The sequence below is a fragment of the Leucopleurus acutus genome (genome assembly GCF_964270905.1).
Source record: "Leucopleurus acutus genome assembly, chromosome: 16".
In the NCBI taxonomy this organism is placed as follows: Eukaryota; Metazoa; Chordata; class Mammalia; order Artiodactyla; family Delphinidae; genus Leucopleurus; species Leucopleurus acutus.
In genome coordinates, this window is record NC_139158.1 from 31602414 (window position 1) to 31623835 (window position 21422).

General features: G+C 53.7%; 1 protein-coding gene across 4 annotated transcripts; it reads right to left on the reverse strand.

Moving 5' to 3' along the window:
- Window positions 1–540: 540 nt before the first annotated feature.
- On the reverse strand, window positions 541–18136 carry METTL22 (methyltransferase 22, Kin17 lysine). 4 transcript variants are annotated; one of them, XM_082858266.1, is made up of 11 exons: window positions 18077–18136; window positions 15081–15247; window positions 13164–13520; window positions 9027–9067; window positions 8794–8938; window positions 5907–5978; window positions 4476–4529; window positions 3416–3496; window positions 3134–3236; window positions 1877–2045; window positions 541–643 (listed from the first exon to the last, which is right to left on the reverse strand). In XM_082858266.1, the coding sequence occupies exons 2-11, from the start codon at window positions 15232–15234 to the stop codon at window positions 578–580; spliced, it is 1242 nt and encodes a 413-aa protein (XP_082714392.1). In that variant the 5' UTR covers window positions 15235–15247; window positions 18077–18136; the 3' UTR covers window positions 541–577. The 4 variants fall into 4 exon arrangements, with proteins under 4 accessions (XP_082714392.1, XP_082714393.1, XP_082714395.1 ...); XM_082858267.1 differs by having other exon boundaries at window positions 18081–18123; XM_082858269.1 differs by lacking the exon at window positions 9027–9067 and having other exon boundaries at window positions 13252–13520.
- Between the last annotated feature and the right edge of the window lie 3286 nt (window positions 18137–21422).

Below are 21422 nucleotides of genomic sequence, written 5' to 3' on the forward strand. Positions count from 1 at the left end.
TTTGTTCTACGCACGCCCGATTTTGGTTACAAAGGGTTAAAACATAAAACAAGGGCCACCGCCAGAGGCGTCCAGTCTGGGAGCTCCTGCCTCCTCCTCTGAAGGGGCCCCCAGCAGAGGGACAGGGACAGGGCACACGCAGCGTGGAAGGCAAGGAGGCTTCTGTGCCCCATTTTGCGGGGTGGTATTACGGCAACTGTGAAGCTGGTATTAAACTCATTTGTAAGCAGTTAGAAGAAGAGAACATAAAAGACTATGGGTGCAGCCTGGGGCCCCTGCCCCAAGGGAAGCACCTGGGTAAGGTCATCAGCTCCAGCGGAACCAAGCTGAGAACACCGCCCAACTTGACCAAGCAGCTCTCAAACACCCTGCAACACCTACTCCAAGCCGGCAGCACAAAAACCACATGCAACCAAATGGACTCCCAGCCTAGGGCAGTAACGTTCCCTGGCTGCTGCTGGGAAGCAGAAAACGCATTGGGTCACAAAAGGCCCACCTGCCGTATTTTTTAAACAATAAAATCTCAAGCACATTACTTTGTGAGCTTTCAATTTTATTAGAAACATCACAAGAACAGTCAAGAAGCTGTGTCTGCAGACACGATGGGTTCTGTTACTGGTTCCACAAAGACCTTCCAGAGCTCCTGCAGCAGAGAGAGGGGGAGATTCCGAGATGTGCAAATGAGACTTCACGATTTCATAAAGGAACGTAATCAGCAAAAGAGAAGCCCCGAACAAGACGCGAAAACGGCAGCATGAAAGCTACCGCGAGAGCAGGGAGCCTCTCCCGGTGCTTTTATTGCTCTGGGCTGTTCCGTGGAGGCGGAGCTGGATGCTGAGTCCTGGCACTGATCTGAGAGGCAGGAGGCTGCCACACTGTCAAAGGGACCAGAACGGCCACACGCCGCACACCTTCTCCATTCTGGGAGCCGTGCAGCACAGCTGCTGGATTTTGTGAGGAGCTGATTTCTTGGCTGTGTGATGCTCCTCTTAATGCTGGCAGGTGGAGAAGGTACAAAACACGCCAAGTTCTTAGTGGGAGCCTGGCACCCTCACTAGGAGGGGCCCGGGAAGCTCAGAGGCCGCGGAGCGATGAAGGGAAGGCCCTCCTCGCACATGGAACCGCACACACGAACGAACGCAACGCCGCGCTTGCTGGCGGCAGGGAACCGGGGGGCGAGCTGAGCAGGCCCCTCCTCCTAAGAGCCAGGCCGGGCCTCCAAAGACCCAGACACAGGGCGGCTGCAGACAAGAGGCCAAGAGAACGAAAGACCTTGGGACTTATACGAATCCAGCTCCTACAAAGTTTAAGGGATTTTAAAGGGTCTTCTGACTTTGCAGATTTCCCCCTAGTGCTGGTTTTAAAACTGTAATAGGAAGTGATTAACCCCAGCCCCGCCCTTTCCTGGCCGGGACTCACCTTGTCTCTCGCTGAGACAGCTGGCACCTAGAGCATGTAATCGGGGTTATTGCTCAGAGGCCTATGTGATGGGACCCCACTTGCCCCGTCAGACGGGCCACCGGCCATCAGGCAAGCCCGCCTAGGCCACGAGGCCACACACTTCCACAGTGAAGACGTGGCCGTCGGCACCGGGGCTCCTGCGTCAAGATCTTCAGCCCAGTCAAGAGCAACCCACACGCAATGCCCCCTCCAGCCCCCGCTTCCCCTGGAGTCTGCACTGCCCGCGGCAAGAGGAAGTGCTCTAAGGCCAAGTGACCGTTGGCCAGGCAGGCCCTCCTGGACCTGGAGAGAGCCCAGCGTCGGGGTCAGCGGGGAGAGCGCGGGCCGGGCTGGACCTGGAGGCTGGCTCACGACCTCCTCCAGGCGACAGCCTCACGCCAGAGCAAGCTGCCCTCGGGCAGGCGGGCACACCTACCAGCTGCTGGATGCGCTCGTAGACCAAGAGCTGCGGGAAGGAAACGTCCACCGGCTCCACTGCGAAGCGCAGGCGCCCACCGCTCAGCCCCTCCAGTCGCCGCAGGCATGAGCGGAAGTGGTCGTAGGCCTCACACGTGACCTCCAGGTGCCGCAGCGTGAAGTTCAGCCTGCGAACAAGCCGGGACACACATACTGCCTGTCACCACCGGAGGCTCTGTGGCTCCCTCCCGTCACGGCGCTGGATTTTAACTGAGCGCCTCCTGCATGCTGGGCGCCAGTGCACGGCCTTCTGGCATCTGCAGGAGAGCCTGGGAGGTGGGGCCGGCTACGGCCTCCGCTCAGGTGGGGACAGGGGCTCAGAGAGGGGAAGGCATGTGCCCAAGATTCCACCCGAGTGATCGGGTCCACACGTTGCCACTGGTCACGTGGACCCTGAAGGGGGTCCTGGAGGTCATCGGTGTAAACAACGCTGCAACAGATGTGTCCATCTGGACGGCTCTGTGCACGGCTGGGATCGCTTCCTCAGGGCTGGTTCCAGATGCTGAACTGCTGGGTCAATCAGTGTGTTCGCATGTGTAAAATAGCTAGCTAGTGGGAGCCTGCCGTATAGCACAGGCAGCTCAGCACAGTGCTCTGTAATGACCTAGATGGCTAGGATGGGGGTGGGGTGGGAGGGAGGGGATATATGTACACACATAGCTGATTCACTCTGCTGTACAGCAGAAACTAATGCAACGTTGTAAAGCAATTGTACTCCAATTAAAAAAAATCAGTGTGTTTGGTTTTATGGCTTTTGCTATATACTCTAAATTGCCTTCAGAAAAGCTGTGGGTTATCACAAGAATTAGAGGAAAATGTGTGCAGGGGGCCCAGCACGGAGTCTATCACAACACGGTCACTCCATCAACAAGAGCCCTAACGTTTCAGGACATCCGGGCAGAAACGCCCCGGAGGGGCCCTGTGTCAGGGCGAGGGCAGAGGCCCGGGGTGCAGAGTGGACATGTGTCTGGGCTCTGATGCACTCACTGCCCAGCTACAGCCTGCACGGGTCCCTGACGCCTCAGCCCTCCTCCCGTCGGCTGTGCGATGGGGATGGCAGTGCCTGCACACGGGGTTGGTGAGCGGATTAAACGAGGCCACGTGTGTAAAGGACCAGCAGGCCCGGCCGCAGCAGGTCCTGGATAAGCAAGTGATGAGGACGACACCAGTGAGGACGCATCTGGAAGGTGAGAGTCTGGCCCCGCAAGGAGCTCACCTCTTTTCCACAGAGAGGATGGCGGTGGAGGCGTTCTTCAACCTGTGAGCCAGTCGGGACAGTGTTTTAAACAGAGCATCAGTTAGGTCATCGTCGTAAAACACTGCGGGGAAGAAAACAGGCAAATATCAGAGGAAATGAGTCCTCAGCGGGCCCCATGGACGGAATCTCTGATAAACATAACAGCCACAGCGCTCAGAATGAAAGCAGCACGGAGCCGTGGTGGGAGCCGGCCCGTGACGACGAGCGGTGACCCCGGCTGTGCCGCGGAGGCGCCCTCACCTTCGGCCGCGAGCACGATGGTGGTGTGGCCATACAGGTCGGAGATGTCCTCCTCCGACCAGCTGAAGGGGACCTCGGGATCTGTGAAAGGGGAAGGACACCTTGGGCTCAGCCCTTTCTCTGCGGGCCACCAGCTCTCACCGAGACAGACTGAAAGAAGCTTCAGGAAAAGAAATGGGGTCGGGTAAGCTCGGTGCAGTGGGCGCCACCAGGCAGCCCCGAATCCCAGCGCCTCTGCCACCCACGTGGAAAACTTCAGGGCAGGAGGTGCCCCTTCTGCCGGGGCGGCTACCTTATCCATGGGGGTCTGACCTGCTGACTCGGCCAGTAGCCTGTGCAGAAAACGATCTACACCTCCGTCCATGGCATTCCTGCCCCCGTGGACTTGCTGTGTGACCCCAGGAAAGGTGCTTCACCTCTCTGGGCTGCAGTGTTTGCACTAGAATGGGCATAACAATGCTTCCCTCACAGGACTGTCGGGGAGACCAAAGGACCTCAAGTGTGCTAGGTGCTTGCTAGGTGACAGGCACTCAACAAGCAATGATTTTCCTCACCTGACATCTGACAGGGAAAAGAAAAGTTCTTGTACAAAGAAAGAGCAAAGGTGCAGGTCTGAAACAGTCTGCATAAGAAATTTAGAAATGTTCCCCACCCAGCAGCCCCTGAACCCCTGGGGCCGACTCCCTGCTGCAGGCAGAGGACGGGTGCTAAGCGGGAAGCTGCTTCCTGGCAGGCAAACGGTCTAGGCCCTGGAGTCCCAGACTTGGGTTCACACCCTGACCTGCCAGGTACCTGTGACCCTGGGCAGGCACTGAACCTCTCTGAGCATCAGTCTTCCCCGGAACTGGGGACTATAGGACCGACTGGACAGTGATACTGTGAGTCTGAATGACAGAATGCGTGTAGGGTGCCTGACATGCAGCACTAAGAATGGCAGCTGTCACTCTTCAGCCAACAGAGCTAGGACTCTGCTGGGCGGTCAAGGCCACAGGGCTGATGGCCTGGGGGCAGCCCAAGGAACCAATGAATCAACTGGGACACGACAGAGGAGGCCATGCACCTGTGCAGAGATCGTCTTTCAGCCAGTCCAGTTCCTTGACCTTAATCACACCGCCTGCAAAACAAACACAAGCGGAACTCCCCAAACTCTGAACAGTTAGGAAAGAAGATAAAACTTCCCACTACACACCAAGATCCATCCATCCCACATTTTTTGAGTGCTAAGCATCAGGCCTGGTGTCGGCCCAGGAGGCAGAGATTCATGAGGTACGTCCCTGTCCTAGGACACAGGCAGGGAGCAGACACTGCTATGAAAAGGACGCGCCAGGTGCACGGGAGGACAGGGCTCTCGTGTCGATGGGCGTCAGGGAAGGCTCTGAGAAGGCACTTCACACCACTCCTTCCTTCCAGGCCTGCTGACAGCCTGCTGTGCCCTGGGCATTCAACAAACATGACACAGGGGATCAGACAGGGCCCTGACCTCACGGAGCACGTGGTCTAGTGGGGCGGCAGATGCCAATCAACTAGTCCCACAAACAAATGTCAAAATACCATGGTTCAAGGTGCAAGGAGAGCCTGTGAGGGGACTGTGATCTTGCCTGGACGTCTGAGCAGGATTAGGAACAGACGGGGGAAGAGGGAGAGGAAACAGGCAGGAGGAGAGAGCAGAGCAAAGGCCCCAAGCGGATGGAACCTCCAGCAAGGCCAGGATGGCTAGAGCGGAGGGAGCCGCTGTGGGGAAGGGGCTGCCGACAGGCAAGGGCCAGGCCCCACGGGGCCCGGAGAAGCCAAGGAGCTGGGTCTGTACTCCGAGAGCAATGAGCAACCTCTGAAGGCTCTGAAGCCTGGGGGGCCCAGATGACCCGGTGGGAGCCCAGAAGAGCGCCCCAGATCGCGCTTGGAGCAGGAGGCCTGGCCGGGCAGCTCCTCCATCATGGCAATTCACTCCTGCGGCGGGGCAGGAATCTGATGGTCAGGCCGACAGGGTGGGGGCGCTCTGGGCAGAGGGAAGAGCATGTGAAGTGAGCCCGTGGCTCGCCGGATGCAGGGCTGGACAGCGGGGCTGCCGGGACAGGAGACAGGAAAAGCCGGCCAGGGCCAGACCAGGAGGTCTGGAGCCAGAGGAGGAGCTTGGACTTCACCCCCGGAAGATGCTCAGTGGGGAGTGAAGGGGTCAGGCTGCATCTTAGAAAGGTCGCTCTGGACGCTTGGGCAGCTCAGACAGGAGCTGGAGAGACCAGGCAGGGCCCTGCGACCTGCAGGGAGGACAGAGCTGAGGTAGGACGTGGCTGTGGGCGTGGGAGGAGATGAGGCGAGGACAGAGCCGTCAAGCATCTGAAGTGATACGAAGCCGAGACGTCCGCTCCCTCCGCTACCGGGGTGTCCAGGGACGCAGGGAGAACCCCGCCTCCCAGTGTCGTGGTTCTGGGTGTCTGTCTCACCTGCGAAACAGGGAAACCTCCCTCCCGGGCGGGGACCTGCTGGGCCTCACCTCCAGCGGCAGTCAGGTGGCTGTTAAGGGCAATGTTTCGCTGGCACATGGCCAAGAGATCTGCACCGACATCTGGAAAGACAGAAGGGCAAGTCATAAGGTGCCGGTCGTGACGACACTTTTATCTTTGTGCTTCTGCCTGGAGAGAGCTGGTACCAACAGCACGGCTGCAGAAACGTGCAAAATTGAAACAAAAGTTTCTCCCGTGTGTTTTACACTAAAATGAAATATGTTCACCTTAAGGCTCTTTCTAATGATCTCTGCCTTAAAACAGAGAAGTCTGTCCTGGTGGGGACAGACTCTGCATTCCAGGGAAGGGTGAGAACTCCCAGCATCTTTAGAGCATATGACACATGCACACACTTCCCGGATCCACCCTCCATATTTCTAATGACCCTGAGCTGGTGTCACGGTCCCGTCACAGGCAAAGTGACTCTGGCAGCCACGTGGCTGGGCAGAGCCAGGGCTGGGATTTGAACCCAGGTGTCTCTGACTCCAACAAGCCTCGCTCTTTGACACCCCAGAAAACTGACTGGAGCCAGGAGGGCATTTGGATGTGATCGGTGGAGACAGAGCACATTCAGGCAGGCTGGAGGCAGGCACCCTGGTGCCTGACTCACCGTCCTGCCATCACGTCTCCCAAGCCACCTGCTGCTCTGATGAGATGGGGGTTCCTGTCACTTGAGCAGACCTGAGTTGTAGCACAGTGTATCCTTGACGGCAGTGGGGGAAGTGCTTTGCCAAAATTAACTTCCCATTAGGAGAGCGTGCATGTGGAGGGCACAGGGGGTCTTGTGAATGGCATTCGCCCGCCCACTGCAGACCTCCCAGGACTGGACAATCGTTTCCACCTCAGGGACCATGCAGAGCCGGGGATGTGTGTGTGGGGGGCTCTGCTCACCGAAGGGCCGCACCTGTCCCTTCTCCTGGGCCACTGGGTAAAGAGAATACTGATGTATGTGCCTGACAACACAGGACTGGGTCAGCAGTTTTTAAGCCTTTATGGTACTTTTTGTCAAAACAGATCTTGTGCGGGATTCTAACACACCAAGCACATACGAGAGGAGCAGCGATGGCTGAGCGGCGGTGGGAGACCCAGAGCCCTGGGGCTGCCCCCGCCTCCACCCCTTGGCCAGCCCCCGAGGGAGCCCACAGAACCCTGCTCCACAGAAAACAGCCTGAGCCCCCCACATGATGAGAGGCACCGTGCTGTGAACCAGCGGCCATGTATGTGACCTTCGCCCAGCCCCCTGAGCTCAGCCTTACCCTGCCCACTTGGATGGAGGGGATGGTGACAGGCTCCCCGGCGACTGCCCAGGGTCACTGTGAGGTTAAAGGCGCTGATGCTCATGAAAAGGCTCTACTAACTGGAATGTGCTGACAGGATGCAAGCTCTCTTCCTCTCCAGTAAATCTCTCTCAGGGGTAAGATAACTTGATTAGATGCTGTTGTCAGGCGCTAGGCACTGTTGCTTTACGGCTTGACTCTTGAGAAGTTCACTGGCGATTTACACTGAATTGTCAAGGAGGCGTAAACAGGGTGGCTTACGCAGGGTATCTGAAAAGTACGCCCGACTCCCAGGCCACCCCTAGCTTCCCCTTTCCTAGCTCAGAAGCAAAAGACGTGCGCCACGAAAACGTCAACTAGGAATCGACGAAATGCAAAGCACGTCAGCAGCACCACTTCCTGCCTAGCAGATATCGAAGATTTAAAACATAATGACACTAACAATAATTACCTGATAAGATACTATTGTACTTTCTTATAAACTGGTATACTCTCCCTAAAAAAGCACGTCGGCAAATCTGGAGTGTAACTGACAGTACTGCACTGTGTCAATTTGCTGGTGTGATCCCCAAACTATGGTGTAGAAGATGTTACCACCGGGGGAGCTGGGTGAAGGGTACATGGCACTTTCGATACTAGTTTGGCAACTTCTATGTGAACCTAATATTATTTCAAAATAAAAAATTTAAAAAGCCATCATTTGACCATAAGTATCAAAAGCTTAAGAAAGGTCCCACCCACTTCGAGGAATCTAGTTTAAGGATTATCAGACAATGAGGCACAAAGGTATTTGTTGCAGTGCGACAGACAAATGCAAACAAAACACAACATACGAAAACAGCCAAAATGTCCAGTAATATAAGAATGGGTAAAAAAAAAGGGACAAAACATTACCTGGTCATTGAAAGTCATTTATAAGTAATTTTTAACGACAGTGGAAAATGCTTTTTCCCTTTTTTGACATTTTTGGCAGGATACAGCACTGAATATATACAGTTTGACTTTAGCTATTGTTTGGGAATAGGTACACACAGAGGAAAAGGAAAAACTTGTAAAAAATATGTATACGAACGTTAAAAACTAGATTCTAAAACTTGATCAGATCAACAGCGACTTGATCTGTTTCATTCACTCCTGGGTCTCCTGCATCTGGAACTGTGTCTGGCATGTAGTGGGCATGCAATGAACTGCATATTGTTGAATTTATATGGGAAATGTAAAATTATGAGGAAATGTTATTTGCTGTTCTACAAATTTTCCACAGAGAGTAGGCAAGATTTCCATAATCGGAAAAAAAAAGAAGCTTGTTTTTAAGCCGTATGAGAGGCATATTTCTCATGGTTTTCTGAGATGTTTACTCTTTTGAGGGGCTGTGAACAGAGGTACCAGCAGAACCACTGGTCCTGCACCCGCCGGTCCTGCTGGGTCATCCTCACGCTGCTGAGAAAACAACGAAGGGTGGAGAAAACCAGTGAAAGAGGAGGGCAAAGGCGAGAGCAGCCAAGGTCCAGTGTCCAGTTTCCCGCCTCACTTTTTATCTAGTCAGCACACGCCCTGTGAAGAGCCTACTCCCCCTCAGCGTGAGACGGCGGGGCGTTACCTGTACAGTAGACGGTCTGAGCCACGGTGGCCGCGAGGATGCTGGCCAGCCCGGTGCCCGCCCCGAGCTCCAGCACCGTGCGACCCTGGAAGAGGTCCCGCTGGGACAGGATGTAGTCCGCCAGGAACAGGGCGCCCCGCCACACCTGGAGGGGAGAGGGACCAGGAACAAAGGTGGCCTGTGGCTCCCGAGAGACCCTTCAGGGCCGTGGGAAGCGGACGGGACCTACCCACCTGCTTGCCAACATCCTCCAGGGGGGTGGCCATGGTGTGCTCTGGACGGGACGGAAACCGAGAGAGAAAGGGCCACCGTGAAAACGGGGATGGATAGAACAGAGACAGACGGGGTGCGGGGGAGGCAGCAGAAACACAGGCCAGGCTACAGTCAGGAGGGGGCGAGGGAGCGTCACTCTCATTCAGATCCCTGGGTCTCTCTGCCCGCGGCCCGGAGACTCGGGTCACAGGAGGACTTGGCCCAACTTAATCAAACACACACACATACCCCACACTCCACTCTTTTATGTTCAGTAACTACATGTTACGATCATAATATATTTATGTTCTTTCGATCAACTGTATGGGAATAATAATCACAACTCATTCCAAAATACTTTCTTACACTCAGAACCACACTAGAAGTTAACAAAATAAGTTTCAGATTATATCCTTTTTAGATGAAAAATAAGTATGTTAGGGAGTATTCTCAAGCACAAAATACATTAGGACAAAATCTGGTGCTGGTTGTTGGGGGGAGATGGAGAACAGAACTATGAGATCAAGGAGAAAAGGGAATGATGGCAAACGTTTTTCCTGTTAAATAAGAACCGGCTCTCGTATCTTTAAGCAAGATGGTGACGGCCATCAAAACACCACAACACACGCACGGCAGACTAGTTCACATCAAACCCCAGGCTCACCTCAAACTGGGAGCAGGGAGCGGGGATGGCGGGGGGAGGGGACAGCAAGGCTGAAGGGGTGCGTGTCTGTGTCTGTGTGAGTGTGCACGTGCCTGAGAGAAGAGGCCTCCTTGCTTTCCAGCCCTGCTCTGGACCCTCAGTGTCAGCTTCCCCCATCCTGCCCATCCCTCTTGCCCAGTCTCTGCAGCCCCACGGCACACTGTCCCTGGCCCACTGGCCCCCCGCTGCAGCCCCACGGCACACTGTCCCTGGCCCACTGGCCCCCGGCTGGGGCGCGCGTCTCCCCTCCTCCCATCTTTCTTTGTCTCCTTCCAGTTTACCTGGCTGAGCCAGGGGTGCCCTCCCACGGGGACCTCGGTCGTCTATGCCTGGTCTTTTCTCCGAGGGGGCCCGTGGACTTAAGTTTTGCCTCCAGCTGCATTTAAGGGGTGCTCAGCTTCCCTTGAGTGAGAACATGGACTGAGCTCAGAAAGACCTGCGTGTGAGCCAGGCTCAGTCACGCAGTCTGGCCGGTGGCGTGAGTCACTGAACTTCTCAGCACCAGAGCCACAGTTTGCTCCTTTACAAGCTACAGAAATAACATCACCTCATTCATGGGCTCAATGGCCTCCCTAAACAGGGTCAAGGGCAGGGAGCTCCTGCCCCAGGGGAAAGTCACACTTTATATTTAAACAGTTCCAGTGGCGTCTTAAGAACATAAAAGCCCAGCCTGAGGAACACACGAGAAACTCCAGGGCTGGCAAATGGGCTTAGACAGACAGTCTTAGTATCTGAGCTGTACCCTGCCCCTACCAGGACTGTCTCTAGACCTGCAGGAACCCAGACTCTCCTCCTCAGCCCGTCTCCCTCCTCCACACTCAGATCAGTCCCCTGGAATGAAAGCTGACGGCAGCTCACGTTTTTTGAGCACCTACTACGCACCAAGCACTGTGTTAAGAACTTACATGTGCCATCTCTCTCAGTTCCTCACAACCAGAGATTATACCCATTTTACTGACAAGAAAACTGAACTCTGAGAGGTTAACGTACTTGCCCAAGTCACAGGCCAATGGAAAAGGCACGTGACTTGGGATCTGACAGCCCAAGTTCTAGCCCTGCCTCCTCTGAGTTCTCTTTGCATCCCAGTTTATCTATAAAATGGGGAAAATGATCATAATTTACTTTGAACCTTGGGTCTGTGGATTCCTAGCAGGTTCGTGGATAAACTTTAGATTTCTGACAATCCCTGGAAGTAGTCTGGAAAACACATTCTTCTCCCGCTAAGAGAATCTGATTTTAATCAGTTTCTCAAATGGGTCTATAACCTTAAAAAAAGGCTGGGCTTACGAATGGGAGGAACAGGGTGGCCAGGGGAGGGACACCTGCTCAGCACCTGCTCTGCACCAGGCCCTGCAGGAGCACTTACGGGGCACTATTTATGAAATCACCACCAAAACCCAGGGAGGGCAGCTTCCCCGACCCCCTTTCATAGGTCCAAAAACTTGAGGCTCTGGGTGGGCAGGATACTTGTCCGGGGTCCCCTGGCTTGTGAGGGGTGGAGGAGCTCTACAGGATCCTGAGACCAGGACCCCTTCCCCTGTGCCACATTTTACAGATGTGAGTATACAGCTGCGGATGGAATAGTTAGGAGTTACTGCTTAAGCTCAGGTATTCAATGACCTTTCTATTCTCCTCCCTCAGGGCAGGTAGGGACTGAGCGACAGTGAGCCGAAAAGGAGGGCGAACTTCCAGGCGCTGTGAGATGGGGCTTCACAGCGAGGCAGAGCTGGCGGCACACTGACCCTACCCCGCCCTGTGGGACTTTGTTCTCAGCTTGCAGGATGGGAAATTCCCGGAACATTAAACATGCGCCCTGGAGGCCAAACAGCTCGCTGTGAAGTCTGCTGCTCCCCTCCTCAGGGAGGCCAGTTAAGTGATGGCTGAGGGAAAGGAGCAGTCATCGATCCCCAAGAATAACACTTTCCAATGTTCTGATCACATGACATGGGTAAGAAACATGGGCTGTGGTGTCAGATGGACCTGAGTGTGAGTCAAGGCTCTGCCACTGACTAGCTGTGTGATCTTGGGCAAGTTCCTCAACCTCTCTGAGCCTCAGTTCCCTCCTCTGTGAAATGGGAATACTCATCCCTGGAAAGGCCATGAGGACCAGAGGTAATCCACAGAAAACAGGGTAGGGCCCCCACCAGGGTGGTCTAGAACCAGCCTGCCTGGTACCCAGCAGGCCCTCGGTAACCGTCTGCTGAACGGATGACCGCATGGCTATCAGAGCTGCTGTTCTGTCTGGGTTTCTGAGAGCGCCCAGCAGACCCCATGTGCACAACCCAGGCCAGTGCTGGGGGAGGCCTTTACCTGGGACCTCAGGCACCATCCAGGACCCTGCATCTCAGTGAACTGACTCACATCACAGCAGTGCTGGGGATGGCCAGAGCCCTGGCTGTGGAGACGGATCACGCGGACTCAGAACCTTCCTCCCTGCCCCCAAACGGCACAGCCTTGGGCTCGTCACTTCCTCATTTGTAGCACCCCTCAGAGAGGCTGAGAAGACTATGTGAGATGATGAAGGTGAACATCAAAGCACTACAGGTGCCTCATCGTCGCTGGCTTCCTTCCTGCCCTGGCTGCTCTCCACTCCTGGCATTTCCAGACATCAAAATCCCCGAGTCACCAAAGCCCTCTGCCTGCCCCTACGCCCGGGCATGGACCCTCTGGGCCCTGCCTGAGTGCCTGCTGAAACCTCCTTCCGCCCCACCTCTCCTGCCACTGCATCCCTGCCTCCTCCACCCCCCACGCCCCCAGCTTCTAGCTCCCAGCCCATCTGATGGGCCCACACACTCCTCCAGGCTAACTCTGGATCTCCCTCCCCCTCCCTCCCCCTCTGCCCTGCTCCAGCTCCAGAATCTGCCATGGCTCCCTGCTGCGGGCTCCTGGGGGCCAAATCTTCCACAAACAACCCCGACCCACCCCCTGGCATGCTACGTAGGATCAGAGTACTGATGCAGGAGGCAGCAGCACTGAAGCTTCCGGGGCAGGGGACAGCCAAGCTGGGACTTGTGCGATCAGGCATGTGTTAGGGAGCAAGCCCTCTGAGAAGGAGGCAGAAGCAGAGGTGCCAGGGAGAAAGCGCACAGACGCTGAGCGGGTGAGGCTGGTGTGAGCTGAGGTTGGAGAGGAGGGCGGAGCCACCTCACACACGGGCCCCGGAGCTATGCTGAGCGTGTGGACTGTGTCCCGAGGGCAATGGGGAGCCACTGAAGAGTCTGGAGCAGGAGGGTGACCCGACAGCACTTTGGCAAGCTCCCCTGCTGCCAGCGGCACTACTGGCTCCCAGTGTCTGGACACCCGTTCTGCTAACCTGTCCTGCCCTGAGATGCCTGGATGGGCCCGTGCTCAGCAGCCTTGTGCCCCGACCGACGCTGTGGCGCCGCCTGGCGGCAGGTGAGCAGCCCTTTATTACCTATTTTGATGACATCGTAGGGGCCACTCTCTCGTGCTTCGTCTCCCAGGACGTCATCTTCCTCCTGCATTAGAATCATGGGATGTACCTTGTCTCTCGGAGGCCCCGAGGGCTTGGAGGGAGAGGCAGCCCGTGGTCTTCTCACAACGTCCAAATCCCCATCCTCGTCCAGCTGAGCTGCCACCCCCTCCTGGCTGGTGGCGTCAGCCCCAGCCTGGAGGGAGACTCCCTCACTGCTGCAGCCACTTCTGGCGGGAGGAGTCGCCTCTGCGTGATGGGCTCTGTGATTGCCACCCTCAGCCCCCGAGTCTGTCTGAGGGGCTTGGTTCCACAGAAGCTTGAACTGGGACAGGAAGACTGAAAGGCAAGACAAAACACAAAGCAGTATATTTCCAAACCGTCTCCTTTTCTATTTCCCTTCCTCAATTTCCACCTGGGAAGAGTTTTAAAGGCCAGGTGGGAAAAAAAAAAGGACAAGGACCTACTGTATAGCACAGGGAACTATATTCAATATCCGGTAAATAAACCATAATGGAAAAGAAAAAAAAAAAGAAAGTCCAGGTGGAAATATCATAAAACCAGCAGCAAAGGTCTGATTCGGCTGTGACGCTGCAGCCTCCAGCGCAGCCCCGCTGATGAGCACCTGCACTGCAGGCGCTGGGCTCACAAGACCGCATTTACTCCTTACAGCGGCTATGAAAGCGGCAGTGTCACTCTATTTTATTTTTTATTTAAAAATTTTTTTGGCTGCGCCACACGGCTTACAGGATTTTGCTTCCCGACCAGGGATGGGACCCACACCCCCTGTAGGGGAAGTGCGGTGTCTTAACCACCAGACCGCCAGAGAAGTCCCAGTGTCACTGTTTTACAGATGTGGAGGCTGAGGCTCAGAGGTTACGTGAGCTGACCAAGGTCACACAGCTGTGGGCGTGGCTGAGGATTCAAACCTGGTCTACTGAACCCCTGCGCTTCTGCCCTCCTCACCACACTGTTCAGCCTTAAGGTTGGAAGTGAGGACAAGGATACTGTGTCCCTTACCACCTGGTGGCCAGAAAGTCACTGGGACAGGCTTTGGTAAGAGTATGGGTGCCGGGAGAGTTGGGCTGGAGGCAGGGGGTGTCCTGGGCCAGAGTCCTCCACGTCCCCCGACTGTCTGACCCTGGGGCAACTCGCTTATCTGTTCTGAGCCTCAGTTTCCTGAATCCAGGAATCCAAACTGGGACATGAGGGAAAGGGGAGTTAAGAACAACAAGCAAATACAACAGAGTGATCGGAGCTGGGGAGGGCGGCCAGGGAGGGAAGAACGTTCTAGGCAGAGCGAAAAGCAAGAGCAAAGGTGCTCAGAGAGGAAGGCACATGCAGTGTGTGAGGGGCGGAAAGGGGCAGAAAGTGGCCGCTGAGCAGCGAGGGCGGGAGAGAGAAGTGTGGACACACGCGCAGGGGCTGGGTGGGGCTGGGCCTCGCAGGCCGAAGTGAGGGCTCTGATTTCCTTCTAAGAGCAAGGGAAGCCACTGGAGGGTCTAAATCAGGGCAGTGGTATGATTTGCATTTTTCAAAGGACCCCCTGGGCTGCTGGGGAGAGCAGTGAGGGAGTGTGTACAGGAGAAAAACCAGGGAGCCCTGGTGGGAGGAGTCAGCCGGGGGTAGGGGCCGTGGGCTGGAGGAGTCCCCAGGCCCCGATTCCCCCACTGGCCCACGGGCTCCCCCAGGGCAGAGCTCGACTCATTCCCTCTGCGTTCCCGGCGTCGCGTCCAGGTCTGGCACAGAGCAGGTGCTCGGGAAAGCACAGGGGTTTGCTCAGTGAAACGAGGGCACTTAAGAAGTGGTGTGAGGATAAGCTAAACAATCCAGTCTTCCCAATCTTTTCTGTGAGAAAGCAGGAAACACAACGGGCTCCCTGGGGTGCAGGGACCTTACCGGGCTGCCCCACGCCACTCAGCCGCACCATGAGGTGTCTCTGGTTTGGGGTGTGGAGGTGGACGTCTGACAGCACGGTGTCGCTTTTGAAGGTGATCTCGTCCATGGCCGGGGCGGGAGACGGCAACCATGGCCTGGGCTCCCCATCAGCCATGGGACAGCAGCACCTGAGAGGCGAGAGCAAGTCCTCAGGACAGCAGGTCCCAGAGGGGAACAGTGCAAACGACCCCAGCCAGGTGGCAGAGAGCTCCCTTTTCAATCCTCTCTCAATTCTTCCTGAAGGAGAAAGTCTCAGAGCCTTGGCAAGCGAACAGAATCCAGCTAGAACTGTTATTTTGTTTTTCACTGTGTTCATTTTCATAGTAATCGTTTATTTATGGCAAGAGATCTACATTTCCATTTATACTGATAAAGTTTTCCTTCCCTTTTTAATTTTTTCCAATTTTTTTATTATGAAAATTTTCAAATAGCAAGTTGAGGGCATAGCATAATAAACAGCCATATACCCACTGCTTAGATTCAATGATCATTAATGCTTTTTCACATGATCAATCAATCCATCTATCTAGGTTTTTTCTCCCCTGAACTGAGCACCTTCTAGACATCACACCATTAACCCCTAAATAATTCTTCAGCATCTGTCTCCAAAGAACACGCTCCTACATAACCATAAGACCATTAGCAGACCTAAAACAATGAACGAGTCCCTTATACCATTTAAAACCCAGTTCATGATCAATTTTCTCCATTTGACACCCAAACATCCTTTGCAGCTAGTTTTTCCTAAACCAGTATTCAATCACAATTTATGCTTTGCATTTAGAAGTTGTTTTCCCTATAACCTTTTTCTTCTAGAAGTTGGCCCCAGCTGCCCATATGTCATTTGTTTTTAAACCTTCTTTTTAAATTAAAAAAAAAAGTGAGTGGATTTAAAGGAAAAGCAACTAAGGGAATCACTGTACAGGTGATATACAGATGTGGAAAAATTATGAAGGTGACACAGCAGTAACTAAAATTTGGAAAACCATGCTGGAGGCAAGGTGGTCAAAAACAGGAAGGCTTTCCCTCCACCCAAATGTTCCACCTCATCAAAAGGCATTAAACAGCAGCGGCCGCGTGCAGACAGAGCCTTGAGCTGTGATGCTGGGCAGAGCAGGTATAAACCCAGTCTCCTACCTCCTTGCTACATGACCTTGAGAAAATTACTCCACCTCTCTGGACCCGTTTCTTCAGCTACATTCTCACCTTGCAGGGTTGGCAGTAGGTGGGGGGATGGGGGGAGATATGTGGGGGAAGGGTGTTAAGTGCTGAGCAGAGCCCTTGGTCCGCAGCAATTGTTAATAAATCCTTGGTTTCAGATGCTTGACCCAAACCTGCCCACAACCCCTGACCTCCTACGGGAACCGTCCCTACTTGGGTGGGTGCGTGCACTACGTGTGTGCCCCACGCATGTCATGAGACCTCTCGGGCCTCCATGTCTTCAACTGGAAAATGGGATCGTCATAACCCAGGCTGTCCACAATCTGAGTCCACATAACTGGAGTGCCTACATTTAAGTACTTTCCACGGGGAAGCAAAAGTTGTACCAACACAAACATTTTTATACAAGAGTCGCCCCCTGCTGGCTGGCTTTCCTATCTAACACTATACGCCAGCACAAAGCGAGTGGCTTGTGAAGTGAGCCTGTGAATCTGGCAGATGGATGCAGGATTTCATGGTGTCAATGAAAGCAATGGAGAAGAAATGCTCGACCCTCAGGTAAAAGCCCTCAACCAACGTGGACTGGAAAAATTAGGATGGATCCAGGAAGCGTATCCAGTATAAATACAGCTTAGACCTTCCATGACCAATCGTTTTAAAGACAGATCTGGCTCTCCAGGGACTGAAAGAGGTCCTGGGGGAAAATACTGCCACCGCATACCAAATTTTCTTAAATACTGAGAAAAGCCAAACCCGTATTCTTAATTTCTAGTTGAAATTTCAATTTTAAAATCCAACCTGCACAGGTCTCCCAGGAAACGCACTCTACAATGGAGTACTAGGTTAAGTGGATTCCCTTTAAGGGGCTTTTCCGAGAACCAGACCTCTGGGAATGCAGTAGCACTTTGTACCTGTCTCAGCGTCTGTGTGAGGATTAAATGAGACAATGATCGTTTTCAGGGTTCAGGACATAGTAAGTGCTCAATAAATGACAATAGAAAATATTATCATTATAGTGTTGATAAGAATAATTATTAACTGATGTGCTGGAAGATGTAATAAGGCAATAGCTTCTCTATTTAGGAATAGCTGACTCACAGTCTCTGTCTGGGAATGCTGGGGCTGGATGGGCTTCAGTCCCCTCTTCTCACTGGGGAGGAGGGAAAGGACACCCCGACTGCAGATGGGACCTCTGCTTCCTCCTTTGGGCAGCTGACAAGTGTCCTTGGCTCCTTTAAGGCTGTGGGGGCCAGACGCAGACGCTGTCATCCTAGCCCCGTCAGGAGTGCCCACTAAAACAGTTTGCTGGGATCTGGGGGTTGTAATGCCTCCCCGGCTTTCTCTCTGCCAGGTGTCACAAGGTCATCAACAATCAGGAAGTAGGAAGGATTCTGACACCGAGGCCCGGGTCTGTGGGGCAAAGACTTGGCCCTGGCCGCGGCGCGGAGCCGTAGTCAGGGGCTCCAGGGTCCTCGACCCTCGGGGCTCTTCGTTCTCTCTGTCTTGCCGCTGCCTTAACTCCAGCTGGCGAGCTAAGCATTGCCCTCTCAAACTGCAGTCACAGCTCGGGCATCACCCTCCCTTCCTAACCCAAAACCAAGGGGGCTGCGTGGACCGCGAACGGAAACCCAGAGGAAGGCATGGACTCCTCCCAACACCCTGGCTTAGAAGGGGAAACTGAGGCTGAGTGGGGACTTAGGCTTCAGGCCCGTGGGAGCCCGCACTTCAAGGCCAGGCTCGGTGCCAGGAAGCTCCCTGCACCCTTCCGCGTGCCGCCGCCTCTCCCACGGGCTTACCCACCGCCGGCCGCTGCCTGAAGTCCCAACCGAAACGCTCACCACAGTGCGCAAGCTGCCTCCATTGCAGGCAGCCTGCGCAGGCGCGGCCCCACCCCCTGCGCGTGTGTCCCTCCTCGTCGCCCGTGACCACGCCTATCTGCCGAATCGCGCATGCGTGCCAGCCTCGCTGGCAGACTGGTGCAGCCCTGAGGAGGTGAGTTTCGCACCTGCACAGGTCTGCTCTCACCTGCCCTGGTTTAATGGGGTGGCCGGCCTGGGTGGGACGGGTCTGCGAGAGGGGGGCCGTTAGGTCGCCCCAGGTCACCCCGCTAAGTGGCAAGGCTTGGATTCGAACCCGGGTAATAGGGCTCTAGAGCCTGTGCCGTTAACCAGCATACTAGCTATATACTAATTATCGCTATCCCTGCTCTTAGTACTTATTAATATAATAGCTGGTACTCGTTTCATTCATTCATCCACTCGTCAAGTCTCCAACACCAGGCGAATGAAGAACCTCAGGTTAATTAGCGTCTAACAGGAAACGAAATCTGATACAACTGTTGCACTTCAAGTAAGCTTCCAAGCACATAGGACCACAGATGTAAAATGTGCACACATTTACATGCACATACGGAGGGTCAACATCAGTTTCATGGATAAAACATGAGGGGGTGGTTAATAGAGTGAGGAAGCAACATAAATAAGTGTTTTTAAAGGAAACAGATTGTTTCTTGAACTCCCCAGGACAGTACAGGGGGAGCCGGCTGGGCATCTTGGGACCCCGTTCTAGTCTTGGTTGGGTTGTTCCCAGGGGATGTCTGGGTGCTAGGAGGGCACCGAGGAAGGTGGTGTAGACACCTCTGGGTTTTTTGTCTAAAAGCTTGTGAGAATAAAGCAGGCAGAGCCATCTTTTAAAAACAAAAGTCAGATTACGTCCCTCCTCTGTTCAAACCCTTGGAGGCCCCCACCTTGGAGAGAAGGAAGTCAGTATTCTCACAGTCATCCCCTCCCCATCTCATACCCGACTCTGCTCCCTCCTATTCACCCGGGAGGCTTCTCTCCAGGACACCCACCTGCCTTGTTCCATTCCCTCACCTCCTTCTGGCCTGTGCTCAGGCATCATCCTCTTCTCAGTGAGATCTTCCCAGACCATCCTATTTAAAATAACCGCTTCTCGGGGAATTCCCTGGTGGTCTAGTGGTTTGGACTCTGCGCTTCCACTGCTGGGGGCCCAGGTTCGATCCCTGGTCAGGGAACGAAGATCCTGCAATCCCCAGGCCCTGGCCAAAAAAAAAAAAAAAAAAAAAAAGCCACCTCTCCCCACCCAGGCACTCCCTGGTGCATAGGAGCTGCTCAAAAAGTTCAATTTGTCGAATGAAAGAAGAAAGGAAAGAGGAATGTGTGCTCATGGGGTGTGCAGAGAGGGTAGACAAAAGCAGACGTGATGTCACTGCCCATCTTTGGGCTGCCCGGATGTGTTAGGGAGCTGGACAGAGAGCTGCTGGGGGTCTGGGTAGCTCCTCACTGAGATGTTGAGGTAATTCACGTCATCCCAGGCTTCCTGTCATCCTCAGCGTCAAGTTCAAACTCTCCACTTGGACCCCGTTAACCTTTCCTCCCTGAGGCACGGACAGTATCTATTCTCCTCTCCTCCTATAGTTGTATAATATTTTTGCTGGGCACACGCCTCCCTCAAATTAAAGACTATTTCCCAGCCTCCCTTGCAATAGCAAGGACATGGAGTTAAACTAAAGGGATTAAGCCAATGGGATGTAAAGGGAAGTGTTACGGAGCAGTTTCCGGGACCCTCCCTTAAGCAGGAAACTGGGGAGTCCTTGGTTCCTGATACTTTGTCCCTTCCATCATTCATGAGGCCCAAAACGGATGTGCTATGAGGGCTCTACACTAAGTTATGGCAGAGTGGCAAACCTACTTGGGGGTCACCTCCTCCAGGAAGCCTTCCCTGATTCCCCCTCCTCCAGCTCACGACTATGAGTGTCTGGGCCCTCCCAGTCCTCTCTACTGTCTCCATCAGAGCACCTGTGACTCCCCCACCAGGTTGTGAGTGCCTTGGAGGCAGGAGCAGCTGCTGGTTCCCATCAGCAACTTATGCAGGATTTCTCCGTATCCACAAAGGAAAAGAGAATAATGCTTGTAAAGCAGTTAGCATCATCCTCGGCATGCTGTGAGCACTCAAGAAATGACAAGAGCACCTATAAACTATAGCAGTTGACCCTTGAACAACATGGGTTTGAATTGTGCATCATGGGTCAATTTATAGGAGCATTTTTTTCACTAAACAGGTACTGTGGTCCTATACAATCTGTGGTTTGTTGAATCTGCAGGCTGTAAAGTTATATTTGGATTTTCTTTTTTTTTCTTTTTCAAATGATTTTCCCATTTAGGTTATTATAGAATATTGAGCAGAGTTCCCTGTGCTATACAGTAGGTCCTATATTTGGATTTTCAGTTCTGCAGAGGGTCAGTGCCCCTAACCCCTGCGTTGTTCACAGGTCAACTATATTATTGCTTATACTAGTTCATTCAGGTGGTAAATGCCCCAGCCATGTCTGAGGGGGCGGGCAGGTGTAGACCCTCTGGTCAACAGGTCCAGCTGAATCCATTGTTCACCATTCGGCCAGGCCCTGCAAATGTGAATGATGGAACTGTATTAAGGTTCTTATGGCTGCTGTAACAAATTACCACAAGTTTGGTGAATTTATTTTCACCACAGTCCTGGAGGCCAGAAGTTCAAAATCAAGGTGTCATCAGGGCTAGGTTCTCTCCAAAGTCTCTCAGGAAGGATCCTTCTGTATTAGCTTGAGCTGCTGTAACAAACTATCATAGATTGAGGGGCTTAAACAACTGAAATTTATTTTCTCACAGTTTTGGAGGCTGGAAGTCTGAGATCAAGGTGCTAGCATGGCCAGGTTGTGGTGAGGGGATCGCCCCTTGGGTTGCAGACAGCCACCTTCTCACTGTGTCCTCACACGGCCTCTTCTCTGAGTACATGAATAGAGAGAGGGAGCAAGCTCTCTAGTGTCTCTTATAAGGACACTAATCCTATCAGATCAGGGCCCCATCCTTATGACCTCATTTAACCTTAATGACTTTCTTAGAGGCCCCATCTCCAAATACAGCCACACTAGGGGTTAGGTCTTCTATATATGAATTTGGGGGGGGGGGGACACATGCAGTTTGTAATAACTTTCTGGCCTTTCTCCTAGCGTCTGGTGACTCCCGGTGACCCCTGACTTGTAGATGAGTCATTCCAGTGACACGTTTGCCTCCATCTTCACATGGCCATCTTCCCTCTGTGTCTATGTCCAAATCCCCTCCTCTTCTCAGGACACCAGTCATTGGA

Coding starts and splice junctions, on each gene's coding strand:
- METTL22 (XM_082858266.1), bottom strand. CDS start 15,234: ATGGCTGATGGGGAGCCCAGGCCATGGTTGCCGTCTCCCGCCCCGGCC. Junction 13,521..15,080: donor GAGTGGCGTGGGGCAGCCCG/GTAAGGTCCCTG, acceptor CTTGCCTTTCAG/TCTTCCTGTCCCAGTTCAAG. Junction 4,530..5,906: donor CCACCTGACTGCCGCTGGAG/GTGAGGCCCAGC, acceptor TTTGTTTTGCAG/GCGGTGTGATTAAGGTCAAG.